The 15,290-nt window shown below is 40.9% G+C and overlaps 1 protein-coding gene across 1 annotated transcript in view; it reads right to left on the bottom strand.

Annotated features, from left to right (window-relative positions):
- The window catches only part of LOC117723877 (3',5'-cyclic-AMP phosphodiesterase 4D), a 644,601-nt gene that overhangs the window by 151,964 nt on the left and 477,347 nt on the right, over window positions 1-15,290 (bottom strand). The window contains 2 exon segments of the mRNA XM_076916219.1: window positions 10,530-10,579; window positions 13,604-13,677. Coding sequence (XP_076772334.1) covers window positions 10,530-10,579; window positions 13,604-13,677 — 124 coding nt within the window.

Raw genomic sequence — 15,290 nt, forward strand, 5'->3', positions numbered from 1 at the left:
CCAGGCTTAGTTGCAGGGAGTTGTATCACTGAGGCTGTCCTGTTGGAAGGGATATGGAATTCTCTCCTTTCTGTCTCCCATAGTTGGACATGATGAACTTAGGAGAACTGCTTTCCCATGTGTTCCCGTCATTATATGCCATGATGCTACAAAGTCAACGTTATAGAGTTAAGTACCATAAGATAAAAAATTCTCTGAAACTGAGTAAAAACAAAAACAAACCATTTTTGTTTTTACTTTTAAGGTGATTGTCCTAGGTATTTTGTCTCAGAAATGAAAATTTGATATACTGGACAACCTCAAATTTTCCTGATTCTTTCTTTGTGGGACACTTAGACCTGTCTGAATATACACGAGACTGCTACTAAGAGCTCTTAGCTCTTAAATGAGGGCCAGTATGTGGATATTCGTGCCCAGAAACTCAAGAAATGAACTTTCACATGAACTTTAAAACCTAACTCATATCCCAGGATTCCCTTAAATAGGATTCTTGGAAAATAAAGGGTGTTGTGAATAACTGTAATTCCCTCTCGATTGCATTCCTTATTGAAACTTTAAATAAGAACAACTTACTGAACAACTGCTCACTTAGATTTATACTGAGCGAAGATCACAAGGATGCGTACTATTTCTTGCTTTGGTTCTTACACTTGAAGGTAAACAAAGAACACAGGCTGCACTACTCTGCATCCAACTATAAAACACCAGTAAGTGTAGGGAAGCCTGGGGTGGAGATCAGTCCTAGAACACTTGACCAAAGGTGCAGGGCTCTGTATTCAAGTCCCTGTATTGAAGGAAAAAGGAAAGAAGGAAGAAAGGAAGGAAGGAAAGGAATATAGTTCTATTTCTACATAGACAATTTTAAGGAAGACAGGAAATACAGTCCTTTTTCTACATAGGCAATTTTGCCAGATTATAGCAAGTTAACAGCCAGTGACATCATACTACAGGGAACTCCATGACCAACTCTCTCCTACTTCCTTTCTTGGCTTCTTTGAAACCATTCCTTTTTTCTTTTATTGCTCCCACACTTCTTTCTCAGTCTCCCCAACTTCCTATATCATTTTCCCAAACCATTTCTTCCAGCTAAGTAACCCTGTAGGCAGGGCCTTATCATCCAGGAAAAACCTTCCTCCTGCTTCAATCTGTCCTTTCTTCCTGGCTTCACATATCCATTCATGTATAAGCCTTCTTTTCTGTTTTAAACTTTACTTAATGTTTACTGTCACTCCGTAGAAAGAAATACATTTTGGCTTTTTATGTCCCCCAAAACTCTAGGGTAGTGTTTCTAAGGCCCAGAGAAGTTCTTTATGCTTTGATAAATTCTCAGGGCTTAAGCAGTCTTTCCCCAGACCAGGAACCGAATGAATAAAACCACAAACGCAGGAAGACACAAAAATGACAGTTTCCACATGATAAGTCAGGGTGAAATATGCAAATGACAGAGACAAGCTCATGAGAAGGTAGATGCCTGAAACAGCCAAGCGTTTCTACCCATGACAATGCAGTGAACTGGAAATGCTTCCCTTCAGCTGTCTATACTGTAACCCAGACTACAGAAATAAAGACAGACTGAAAAGAGCACTGGATGCTTGGGTGTCAGAAATGTCTGGCCTAAGGTTACTTGAGGGATGGAGAGCCGGGAGATGTCTAGAAACATGGCAGCCGAGAGAACAATGAAGGTCTCCACATAAGGTATTGAGGAGAAAAAAGATGTAGATTTCCTGACCCCAACCCTGAGTGGAGATGATGTTCTTTCAAAGGCTTACAGATGAATGGTTCTGCCACGGTACTGCCTCCTCCAGAACTTCTCAGAAATGTTCCTGTATATTTTACTTAATTAGCACACTTTCTTATTGATAAAGATGGAATAGCAACACTGTCAGCCTCTTTGTATTATTACACTGTTGTTTTGCTTTTGTTTTCTTTGAAACAGGGTCTTATTCTGTAGCTCTGGCTGGCCTGGAGGTCACTATGTAGAAGTCACTAGACCAGGCTAACTTGGAACTCACAGAGGCCCACCTGCCTCTGCCTCCTGAGTGGGGGGATCAAATCACATAAATACAACGTTTAACTGGCAAATGTTAACATTTCCTAATATCAGAATTATGTATCCTAATAGATATTAAAGTAATTCTTGAGATAAAAAAAAAAGACAGGGCACTGTGAATGAACTGTCCCTCTCTTGAGTGCTAAGTAACTCAGGGTAACATTTAAACAGTATGACCTAGGAAATTAGCTCCAGAAGAACTTTAAGTCTTTTGTCTCACACAATCTTTGCATTTTCAGTGTGCCTAGAAAAGTTCTTAAGTTTCAAGTGGGTGGGAAGCACGCAGGGCGTGGAAGGAATGGCTGAGGAATACAGCTTTTGTTATTCTTTTCCTTCGGACTTTTGAAAAGGAGACTTGGTACAGTGTTTCTGGAGACAGAAAGAACTGTCTTTAAACATAATATTTCCCCAACTCACTCCTACCCCAGACACAAACAAGCACATGACGATGCTCCATTCTCTCTTCAAACTGGAGCAAGCCCCGGCTAATGAAAACCTTGTATATATTTTAAGAGATAGCAGAAATGACGACCCTGAGGATGACGAACATGATGACGAAGTTGTCAGATAATAATGTCAACTTGTATCTCTGATCTCCCAGAACTTCATACATATTATCTATCGTATAGATTCCACTGTTACCTGTGTGTAGTGGGGGGTGGGGGGAGAGTTTGCCACTCTATGCCTTTTCCAAAAAGACAAGAATTGGCAACTATTTATCAGCAACCAATATAGTGAGAACATTGTACCTGGACAGTATTCTCGCCTACTCTATTTAATATGTCCCTATTCTGTGTTTGGAGCATCAAATGTTCTAACTGCGACTTTTTGTTGGTCATAAGACTCTGGACCCAATCTCAGAGATTTGGTTCAGAAATGCCTAGCAATTAGTTGTGGTAAATTCCAGTAGGCCCGTAGGAGAGTTTTGACTCTTTTTGTAACACCACACTACAATGAGCAGTGGGCATTGGTAACATGTAGGTTTTCTAGCTACATACTTGCTTTCCTACTCAATTGAAAAAGAGCATGGTCTTGCTCTGGGATCCATAACCAGCAGAGGGCTTCCATCCACAGAAAATAGTATGGGGATGATACAGATAATGTTTTCTTGTAGCATTCTGATACCGAACACAAGGGGCAGCATTGCCGCAGGATCATTGCTAGGCCAAGAGAGGCTGCCACCTGAGGCCTGAGAAACAGTGAATTTTGTCATCAGAGTGTGTGCAGTGGAGTTCTATCTGTGCCTAGCTGTCCCTCATTAACATCCAACACCACCTTCAATTACATAGATGTATATAAAATGCTGTTTAGAATAAAAGAGTTTTTCTAAATTTTTATCATTTTCTCATAAATCATTTTAAAAAAAGCTTAATGAGAATTTCAATGTTATTTAACGTTTGGGATGTTTTAAAACTTCTACATACTTACAATGGTGGGATCGGTTTCCTTCTGTGCGATTTCATTCTTTTAAATGGCTTCCTCTCTTTCCCATATAATCAATCTCGGAACACAGCTACGATCTATCCCGGCATTCCTGTTCCCCACCCACCACCCCAGGTTAAGGGACATTATCATGTACATGGCCCACACTGTTTCCAGCTGTTATTCTCAGGTATGTATCTTGTATGTTCTCACATTGAAAACTTATTGGTAGCCCTGAGCTTGACCTTCAGAACCACACAAATATCTAAGAAAAAAAAATGATGGTATTGGGTGTGGGGTTGCAGCCCAATGGTAAAGCACATAACCGGCTTGCAGGAGGCTCTGGTTTCAATCCCAGCCCCACAAGACTAACCAAAGAACTTACTGATGATTTTCTATGTCACATACAATGAAACCAATGCTGTCTGTATGGAGCTCCAATAAGGACGTGCTAATCTACCTTTGCTGACACACACTTTGAACTGTCCTTTTCTGTTCCCTATGTCCTGGTCATGCTTCCATAGCTCACTTTGTTGGTTTCTGGTTTCAGGTAATCTTCCCCTAACCCTTCAGGAAGTATACCATATGCTTTTCCGTTTTGTTGTTGTGATTGCTTTTTATTAGACAAAGTCTCACTGGTCTGGAGCCACCTTCATGTACACAATGTTGTTTTCCACCTCATGCAGATCTGCCTGCCTCCTTCTGGGTGCTGAACCAAAGCCAGGCCCAGTCACCATAAGCATTAGAAATGCTACAGATCAGGCCCAGGGGCTCGTGGATGGTGATTGCCGCCCCTCCCCCAAACCTTAAAGAATTTAAGTAAATGGATTGGAATTCTGCAGTTAGAAAGGGGAAAACTGGTTTCAGAGCTCAGAAACTCAAGGGCTGCGCTAGACCTTTGGCTTTGCCAGCTAAATGAATCTGGCATTGCACTCTTTCAACTAAAGTTATAACAAAGTATCCAAATCAGACTCAGACTAATCACAATTGAGTTGATTATGGCACTTGTCTGTGCTGTTGTAATTCCAAGTACAAGTACAACTTCTACCAATTCCTGGTGAAAAAGTCATGGTGTGTGTGTGTCTGTGTGTGTGTGTGTGTGTGTGTTTCTAACTCAATTGTCCAAATAAAGCCTGAGACAGCAATGCAAGCTATAAAAGAAGCAATATGTAAAGGAAGAAAATAGCCTTTTACTATTCTAAGAGTTCAGCTAATAAAAAAGTCATGCATACATGTAGTCAGACAAATCTCTCCAGAAAAGTCTTTTTATTAGAGAGGAGGAAGAGTTTCATAAGTTAACTGTTTTAGCTTACAAAAAAAAACCCAGAATACTTAGACATTATTTCATTTATATATTTGATATATATATGTACTTTTATATTTGATATATGTATGCATATATATATCAAATATATATATATCATATATATCAAATATAAAAACAAAGGGCTGCAAACAACCTATATATAATCATGAGCACATGTAATCTCTATTAAATCTTCATTGAAGTTATTAAGCAAAAGGCATCAGTAACATTTTCAGGTACACCCAGAAAGAGCCCGCTGAGAACCCCTTCTCTGGAGTGACCGGTCCTTTGCCATTAGATTTTTCTCTTACTATAGGAAAATTTAAAAGGTGACACAACAAAGCTAGCAATGAGGGGGCAGGGTTTCTCTGATGATGGCTGCTCTATTGCAGTCCTTACACACATTATAGTCCATGTCTTCTTAGGACACGTGACACTCTTACACATGGATCTCTCATTTTTTGATGGAAGTCCCACCCCATATATATATATGTATATGATGTATATGATATATATGATGTATATGTATGTGTATATATGTGTATATGTGTGTATACATTTTAAATATATATGAATATAATATAGCATATTTTTATGAATAATATATACTATTCTTTTTATCACACACATGCATGGGACACACAGACTAAAAAAGATCTAAATAATTACTAGTATTATTACTATCACCAAAAAAAAAAAAAAAACTCGGTTTCTTTTCTTTAATGAGCTGAAAGTGTTTAAACAAGTAGCCCACATCCTAAGAGAAACTATTGTTCTCTTAAATCGCTTGGCTGGTTGTGGTATCAGGCGGACCTTCAGTTGTGCTTTGTGCTTCAGAACAGTGACTGCTGAAGAGTGAGTCCCTTCTCGCTGCCTCGTTTTGACTAACTAGTATTTGGATACGTCACATTTTAACCCTCGGCTTCCTGATTGACAGAATTCTATTCAGAGTAGACATTCTTTTCTGATGTGCTCGAGAGTATCTAGGTTAAAATAATTCAAAGTGGAATGGTTGATGTTATTTCTGGACTAGAACCATGTGTACGCCGCTTTATGCTTGTCAGTTTTCCTGCCCCCTCTACAGGGACAGAGCGAGTGACCTTACTGCTTATGTCATTTTGATATAAGACCTTAGAGACAAAAGTAAAAGCCTATTGTTTTAGACTTGCTATCACCCTACCTCTAGGATGACTGCTAGATGTTATTCAAATAGCTCTAACTATGAAGACATTTCCAGTGAGAAATTGGGCCAAGATATTTTGCGACTTTTTAAAGTTCAGAATAGTCTAAAGCTACCTCAGAAACTACCATTCTTTCATATCCCCTAAGGTTTCCTTTACGCATACATTTCTTTAAACTTACTAAAGCTACTTATTCTAGTGGGTTTTTTTTGTTGTTGTTTTCTTTTCTTTTGTTTTTTATGGTTGGGGGTCAGGGTTTAGGACTTGGGCTCAGATCAAGGATGAGGATTTATTCTCAGCTCAGCCACAAAGCACTGTTTTCTCTTGGTGTCCTCAGCATTTCTCACATCTCCAATAAAGATATCTAAACAGATTTTCTTTGAGGTTTACTCCTGCACGAACATTCTCAAAGGAATACGATTACATACAGAGGATAAAAAAATAGCAAAATTAAGAAACCTAGTGCAAGTGATATTGAGAATAACAAGGTTCTGAGAGGTGGCTGCAGATACGTTTCTTAACCTTGTTTTAAAATAAAAGGAACGCTCAAAAGTACCGTCTATCCCCTCATCATGACTTGGTCCCTGCAGGATCAGAGCATGGGCATTTTTGCCTCTCTGCTGCCCTCTACTGGCCTAACAGCCTCTTTGCTTCTGGTACAAGTAACTGGCTCAGGACCTAGGTTGGTCAGCCTACTCTAAGTGTTACAGGAAGCATTGAAAATGTGTGGGTATTACCACATGGAAACAGAGGCATCATGGAGAGGGAGCGTAAGAAATAACAGAAGATCATTGCAGTCCTCCATAACCTCCACTTACCCACACGAAAACAGGGGTTAGGAACAAATGGGAAGCATGGGGACAGGATGCCCAACTGAATACTTGGTTAGTCACTTAGGACCTGCTGACCTGACTTTTTTTTTTTTTTTTTACATGTTCTATAACTTATCTGCTTGCATGCTTGCAAGCCTGCAATGGTTCTGAATGCCAGGTACTCATATCTCCGTTCTCTAGTTAGAAAATAAAGTTCAAGAGAATTGGGATTCACACTTGTGGTTTTATCTAAAACTGTCCCCACTGGCTTTACAACTAAACAAAACAAACAAATAAACAAAAACGCCTTTCTACCCGTCCCAGGACTTCATCAGAAGGATTGACAGGTGCTAACATTAGATAGATGAGCCCTGAGGAACGTGCCATCTTGATACAGTCAAGCATCAAGTCTCGACATCGGTACATCAATGTTCTTGTTGGTAGATTTTAGGTTTTATGCACGTACTTGCTTTTCTAGATTACTGAGAAAAGAGAACTTTCCCTGCCCATGTTCCTACAATGGATGGTAAATCTTGGGACGTAAACATGACTCCATCAGTGGTGAGGTGGGGTTGGGGGAGGAAGTGGTGTCTATTGTGGTCTGTAACAGCTCAGCTGCTCTAAGCAGTCAATGACAGCTAATTAGTTTGCCGTTCTAGATAAGCCCCTGGTCACAAACTAGTAGGAGGTACAAATGAGACCTTCATCATAATTGCCTAATTCCAGCAGATAATGATTTCCTCTCAGGAGCATCAGTGTTATGTAGAAATTGCAGAGACAGTTCTGTGACCTTGAGTGAATCCACTCTCCCTGGAGTCTGGTTTGGGCACCATCAAAGTGGTGTGGGGGAGGGGAGGAACCAAGTGGAGAAACCAAGATTGCTTGTTGGTCCTTGTTCACAAATCATTCCACTGGTACCCTACATTGCTTTTGGGGGAAGATGTCGCTCCACTTACAAGGTAGACACATGTACCCTCGTGACAAAAACATCAAAGAAAAGAACATTGGCTTCTACTCTCACCCCATTTGTTGATGATGTATGGAGATGAGGGAGGGTAGCACCTCTCCAGAGGGCCGCACTGAGTGTCTAAGTGAAGTCCTCGGGTTCCATGGCATTGTGCTCACTAGGAATGCCATGCATGTGCTCACAAAATATGCCCTCACCCTCCTCAGGAAGTTTCATAGAAAAGAGGAACCATTCCATACCTCCATCTTTGTTTGGCCCCGTTATACTGAATCTGAGTTTCTAAACAAAACAATAGGAATGACAGGAACGACAACAGAAAATGTGTTCCTTGGAGAAATAATTTTAGTAGGGAGGAACTTCTACTATTCTTTTGATGACGATCAAGACCCAAAGTATTGAATCATACACGTATTAAACAGTACATTGTGACATCATCACAAGCAGACAAGACAGAACCAGTGAAGAGAGAACCGATAATTTAATAGTTATTAAAATGTGATCCCCCCACTTGATAGAATGCTCAAGAAAGACAACAACATTAGCGATTTCAGAATCAACTGCGATGTGGAACGTAGATAGAGCCAGCTAACATATTGGTCAAGACATTGCTAATTTTTCACAAAATATATTCACTGAAAATCATGTAAGGACCTCCTCCTCCTTCTCTTCCTCCTCCTCCTTTTCCTCCTTCTCTTCCTCCTCCTCCCTCTTCTCCTCCTCCTCCTCCTCCTCCTCTTCCTCCTCCTCCCTCTTCTCCTCCTCCTCCTCCTCTTCCTCCTCCTCCTCCTTCTCCTCCTCCTCCTTCCTCCTCCTCCTCCTCCTTCTCCTCCTCCTCCTTCCTCCTCCTTCTCCTCCTCCTCCTTCCTCCTCCTTCCTCCTCCTCCTCCTCCTTTTCCTCCTCCTCCTCCTCCTCCTCCTCCTCTTCCTTCTCCTCCTTCTCTTCCTCCTCCTCCTCCTCCTTCTCCTCCTTCTCTTCCTCCTCCTCCTCTTCCTCCTCCTCCTCCTCCTCCTCTTCTTCTTCTTCATCCTCTTCCTCCTCCTTATCAGATTATGGATTTGGATTTAAAGAAGATACTTAAACCAAAAAAATTGGTCTAACTTGGAGAATGTGCTAATTTTCTTCTGGTAATAATTTTAGAAATCATAGGTTTTTCTTTTCCAGGCAATTATTTTAATGAATCAATTGAGGTTTCAAGAAACAATTAAATGAGCTCAATTTGGTTGCAAGTTCAGCAAAATGAGATCATCCTTCTGGATTTGGTTCAGTTGAGGTCAAGTCTCCGGTCTAAAGTGGACGAATAGAATAAGGATAATTTTCTTTTTATGTCTTTTACTTCCTTTGTATTGTTTTCCTCCGGTGTCTCTGGGTCCTTTTCCTCTGTCTTTGTATGTGTGCACATGTGCATGTGTGTGTGTGTGTGTTAGCATAAACATGCATATGTGTGTAGATATATATGAATGTGGAGACCAGACATCTATGTCTGGTGTCTCTGTTAACCATTCTCCATCTGATAGTTTAGATAGGGTCTCTCACTAGGACCCTGGGCTTCCTGACTGACGTAGGCTGGCCGGCCAGTAGGCCCTAATATCATGCTACTTCACTGCCCTAGCACTGGGATTATAGGTGTCCCATGCCACGCCCAGAGTTTGATGCAAATACTAGAGTCCTTCTGCTTGTATGACAAGCACTTTATGAACTAAGCTATTTCCTGGGTCCTGGGTCTGGGTCTAAATGAATATATTCACTTGTTCTTAGCTTAGTTCTACTGACAAGTAATAGACTAGTAGTAACTTTCTTTCTTACATAAAACTGAGCATTGATTAACCAGGAATATATCATTTTATATTTTTAAGCATGTTTTTAATTTTGTGTGTGTGTATGTTGCTGTGTATATGTCCCATGGCATATATGTGGTGGTCAGAAGTCAACTTATGAGAGCTGGCTCTATTTCCACCAAATGGGTACTGGGGGCTGAACTCAGGTTTTGGCTTAGAAGCAATCACCTTTACCTGCTGAACCGTATTGCCAGTTCCAATTCTTCTTTTTTTCCCTGGTTTTGTTTTTTGTTTATTTTTGAGACAGTTCTCACTAGGATGCTTGGGATAGCCTCAGACTTGCTTTGTAGTAGCCCAGGCTAGTCTTGAACTTGCAATTCTCCCTTAGTATGAGGGCTGTAAGCACATGCCAGTATGTTTGGATTTGCCATTTCACTTTAACTGAGCTATGTTGCACTCAGACAATGCAGAGAAGGCTAACACAACAACAGAGGTAACATTTTATAAGCAGTGAAGCTCTCTGGATACAAGTGTCTACAATAATGCTAACCCAAGCCCAAGTACAAAGTCACCCCTGTAAAAACATGGTACACCAGGAAATATTTCACAAGGTATAGCAGAAACGCAAATCATAGGAGACAGTGTTTCTTAACTGTGGGTGGCCACCCCTTTGAAGGTTCAATGACCCTTTTAGAGGGCCACCTTAGACCACCCGAAAACACAAATATTTATATCACAATTTATAACAGTAGCAAAGATTACAGTTAAGAAGCACCAGTAAAAATAATTTTATGGTTGGGAGTCACTACAACACAAAGGACTGTATTAAAGGGTCACACCATTAGGAGGGTTGAAAGCTACTGTGTGAGACCAATGGCAACAAAGAAACAGAAAGGGAGAAATTCATTTCTTTAAAGTTTTAGAATCATAGCATAACCTGGGTGTTAAGAACAGGGCACAGGGCTAAGGCTTGGTAAACCGACAGGAGACAAAGAAGCTCCCACAGGTCTCTTACCTGTGATGGTGGCTTTGTTGATGGATGGTTGGTTGCACATGGGTGATCTTCTGGCAAAGAAAGAAAACACAAAGTAGTAAATGTGTGGTGCCTTTTCACTTCAGTATCCTAAGTTGTTTTGAGTACACTATTCTAACCTAAGCAATTATTTTAAAGCTGTGACATGAACCTAGTGACGTCATTCAGATTAGCCAGTAAGATTCTTAGATGCCCCTTCACTGTAGCTCGGATAGAAAAGGGGGAGAAAGAAAAGAAAAAACAGTCAACTTAAATCTCATGGCTAGACAATAGGAAAGTGAAGGACGCTGGATTAAACAGACAGAAACTTCGTAGCCATGTGCCCAGAGAGGGTATTCTTATTGTCTGGCTGTATCCAACTAAGTTTGGGTATGCAGAACAAAATAGACTTTCTGAATATGAAAATTTGCTCAGTGTATGATAGCTTTCCAAGGTGCAGCATTAAAAACTTATTCCTGGCATATAGTCTTGTGATTTCTTGTACATTGCCAGGAGTGAATGATTCCTTCTAACTACGGTGTAAATAGAGACAGAAGTGTAAGTGTTTTTCCTTTCTGCTTTGTTCACTGAGAAGCGTCTCTGGCCCATTTGTCAGAGGAGTCTATTAATAGCTTGCCTAAACAGATGCCTTAGAAATCGCAGTGTCCTATAAAGCCATTGTACTTGAAGAGGTTCCGGGTGGTATTTTTCATTGCTTTTCAATTGTTTGACGGCTCCCACAAGATGATTGTAAACACCCTTAGGATATGCCTGCTGCACCACTAACCTGCATCAAGGCCAGTACAATTCGTATAATATTCATTCGGTCAGTGCTAACTAAATTAAGTTGAAAAGAAAAAATTATTTATAAGACATCCATTAAACAATTTGGAAATAGAACTTTTTAAGGCTATTGCCTATAACTGGAAACCTTCAAAGGACAGAAATCTTTAAAAGTCCTCCAAGAAATGCATATGTTGCAAGAGTTCTGCAAAACACCTAAGGTCTTTTTGGTGTGTGAGTGCATGCACACACATGCTTTTTCTAGTGGTTAGGCTTTACTAAGGGCTTGTTGTGGGACAGATCCTGTGCTGTGTACTTTAAATCTCACTTAATCCTTATGACAAGGTTGAAGGCAGGTAAACTGATTGTGTGTGTGTGTGTATGTGTGTGTGTGTGTGTGTTGCTAATGAAGAAAGCAATAAGTTTTGAGAAGTTGAATGTTTTATGGTATTGAAGCTGAGGTTTGAACTAGTACACTGTGACACTAACATTACACTGTGCTCTGCTGTCGACTATTTGGCTTGTGCATGTGTGCATGTGCGCGTGTGTGTGTGTGTGTGTGTGACAGAGAGAGAGAGAGAGAGAGAGAGAGAGAGAGAGAGAGAGAGAGAGAGAGAAAGAGAGGAGAGATCTGGACAGTCACACATATGTGCAGATTGCAGCTAGCCCTTTCCGTTTATTGGGCTGACAGGATGTGTCTCCTGCCTGAGCTGCAGGATACCTGGGGGAGGCCATTCTAATATCCTGTCTGCTTTGACAGGCTCCACTCAGCCTCCCAGCTGCATCACTGTGCTGAAGTTTACTGTTGCATGTTTTGCATTTAAATTTTGTGTGTATCTGAAAATGTACCAAGATTTACGACGGAATTATTTTATATTTTTATTGTAAAACAAAAGGTGGAAGTGTAAACTTACTAAAATACTTTATTAAACACGATTTTATTGTTTTAGATGGCTGCTCTAATCTAGGTAGCATGGTTATGTTCTTGCTAAAGGTTTCTCATGCGCACCTGACAGAGCATGTTTTGGGTGGCATTGCTATAGTCCCGAGTTTATTCAAATTATTATACATTGATAAGAATTTTCAGTCCTTGTTCGGTAAAAATTTAGAAAGTAGTCCCTTGGCATGGTATTAGCAAATGAAGACGTTGTGCTTTTGTATAGCTGTAAAGAACCAAATCATTGTCTTTTTACTATTTATCTTTTCTAAAATCAGTTCAATGGCTTACATGTGGGAGCCTGGCACCCAAAGAGTAACAATAATACATAAATATTGACCATCAGATTCAGGAGGACATTACTATATCATTTAGTGAAGAATGAGCCAATCCTCACTGTATATGTAAATATATAGACAGTGAGGTGCTAGAAACTAAAGGTGGATTTTAAAAATGTCAGTGATTAGCTCAGATTACCCACCTGAGGTCAAGCTCAGGACACATTCTCCCTCAAATCCTTTCCTAAAGAAAATAAAAAGGAACATAATCCTCCCCAAAGCGATGGTAGACTTGGAAATGTTTCAGAGGTGCTAGACGTACACATCGGGCAAAGGCTGGGCCCTCTTGATCAGCAGTCCTCTCAACCTTTGGGCCACAACCCCTTCGGCAAAATAGGTTTCACAATTCCTAACAGTAGCAACGTTACAGTTCTGAAGTAGCTTGGGATAGAAGGGCCATCTCTTCAGAGACACAACACATCAGCGTGATACCCTCACATCTGTCAAATCAACTGTCACCAATTTAAATGCTGCTACCTAGGTGATGGTATCTGAAGGAAACTTAAAGGAACTTAGTTTATTTCCAAAAGCCCCAGAAGCTGCTGGGGTTAGTATGGCGTGGTGCTGTACAGAAATCGCCACTGGCAAGGAATAGATTCCTCAAAGCACACCCTTGGGGTGCAAATTCTTTTAGACCTCTTGACTCCTTGCAGCACTTACAGGGTGGGTGTTAGGAAGGGAACTGGGAACACAAATGCCAACAAAGTACAATCCATGGACAGTTCCCAAGGCAAGTAGAACCTGAGATAGTCCTGGGAGGGAAACAAACTGAGGACGGGTCCTCCCAGGTGCTTTCTACCCAGGGCGTCACCGCATTTGCTTTTGCCTCTTCCGTATTTCAAGCCTCAAGTGTCACTACAAAGTCATTACAGAAAATAAAGTAGACAGCGTATGGTGTGGGGCACACAGCCAGACAAGGGAGGTGATTCAGAGGCGTCTAATGTGTTGTCCTGAGTTTAGTGCAAGTTGAGAAGACACTAAAAGTCCGGCTGAAAGAGGAGGTAGGGAGGGGGGCTTACTTGCTGGGTGCTCGATCTTGCAAATTAGTTAATGCAGCAAAGTTGTTTCGTACAGTTCGCAGGCTGGCCAAGACCTATGACAAAAAAAAAAAAGAGAGAAAAAGAGAGAGAGAGAGAGAGAGAGAGAGAGAGAGAGAGAGAGAGAGAGAGAGAGAGAGAGAGAGAATTGCTTAGCATTTTTGATCTGGGGCTGGTTGGGTACAACTAAACATGTTTTTATAAAGAAAAATGTCATGGTGCTCGCAACTCAGTTTCATAAACCATTACAGAATCTTCCAGGACTTAGTAAAATTTTTAATCCTGGTTAGGAAATCCAGGGAGGTTGAACTCCGATCATTTTGTAGACCCCCCTCTTACTGGCTTTGTTTCTGGTAACAGTAGCAGTATTATGACCCAATCCTTTAGTCCTCAATACGATGTCCCCAGCAATGTGCATGCAAAACGTGGTTGCATTTCATGCAATTATGAAATATTATAATACAAAATATCACGAAAGTCTCAGTTTAGTGATTAAAGGAAAGTAAAACTAGTCTCTAATTCCCTAGAAAACTTCGTCATGATTCCCGCGAACTCAGGACATCGGGCTAAGTAAATCTTCAGTTGTTTTTCCACCTTTGCATATGGTTAAGCTAGCTAGTTAGTTCATAGATATTCTTTGCCTCTGGAGAGATTGTACATATTGTGGAATATAAGAAGTCCCCAGAAAGGCGCTGATCACAGAAGGCGTTAGTGCTGTGTACAAAGGGTACCATTCTGTATGCTGTTCAGCATGAAGAAAGTGTTCAATAAGATGGTGTTGAAGAAATGAATATATGGAAGTAATATATCCACATGTATGTGAATATGCCAGGAAGTGGATGCTCACACCTCTGGTAGCTCCATCTTTACTCTAACTCAGATCAGAAATAAAAGATGCCTACGGAATGGGCGTAAGCCATGGAGAGAGGTTACAGAAACCTGACGACTCTCGTGAGCTCCTAGAACAGGCTACGTTCTTCAGGGGTGGACTCTACCGTAAGATTAGATGTGTAAATAAGAACTCAGTGCCTGCAGAGAGTTCACACATCATGAGTTGACTTCACGTGTCCATAAGTCATGACACTTCTGTGTAAAGAGAGTGCTGTCTACCCATTAGGGTTGCTTTGACAGTTAACAGAAACTACAGGTGAATGCCAACGACATTGCTGAAGCAAAAAGTATGTGATGACCGTGTGTTTGCTATGGAAACTTCCATTTAATTATCAGGCCCATGGGACGTTTGTTTAATGCTTATCAGTGGCAATACACAGAACCCTCAGTTTTCTAATTGACCTAGGGATTTGAGAACTGTGCCCCAAGTTTCTTCATCGGACAGTGGTCCAGACGAAAGCCACTCTGTCTCTGGCGTTTGTTTTTTTGGAAGCTGACGGGAGCTGCTTGTGCAAGTCAAAGGGGGCTGTTTATGCTCTGCAGCAGGGGTGACCTTCAGTGGTCCCCCTGAAGGAGTTTATGGAGCCTCCTAGTAAGTCAGCCAGTCATTGGAAAACCTGGCTCATTATCACAGACAACTCTGAAAGGTCACACCGCCTGCGACGAAATATCCAAATAGCTAGCCGCTGACGTCAGACCAGAGTGTCTTTCATGAGGCATGAAATTCTGAATGATGCAGAAATAAAAAGATTAATGATCCAGTCGTGAAATCACGACA

Source organism: Arvicanthis niloticus, chromosome 19, assembly GCF_011762505.2.
Source record: "Arvicanthis niloticus isolate mArvNil1 chromosome 19, mArvNil1.pat.X, whole genome shotgun sequence".
Classification (NCBI taxonomy): domain Eukaryota; kingdom Metazoa; phylum Chordata; class Mammalia; order Rodentia; family Muridae; genus Arvicanthis; species Arvicanthis niloticus.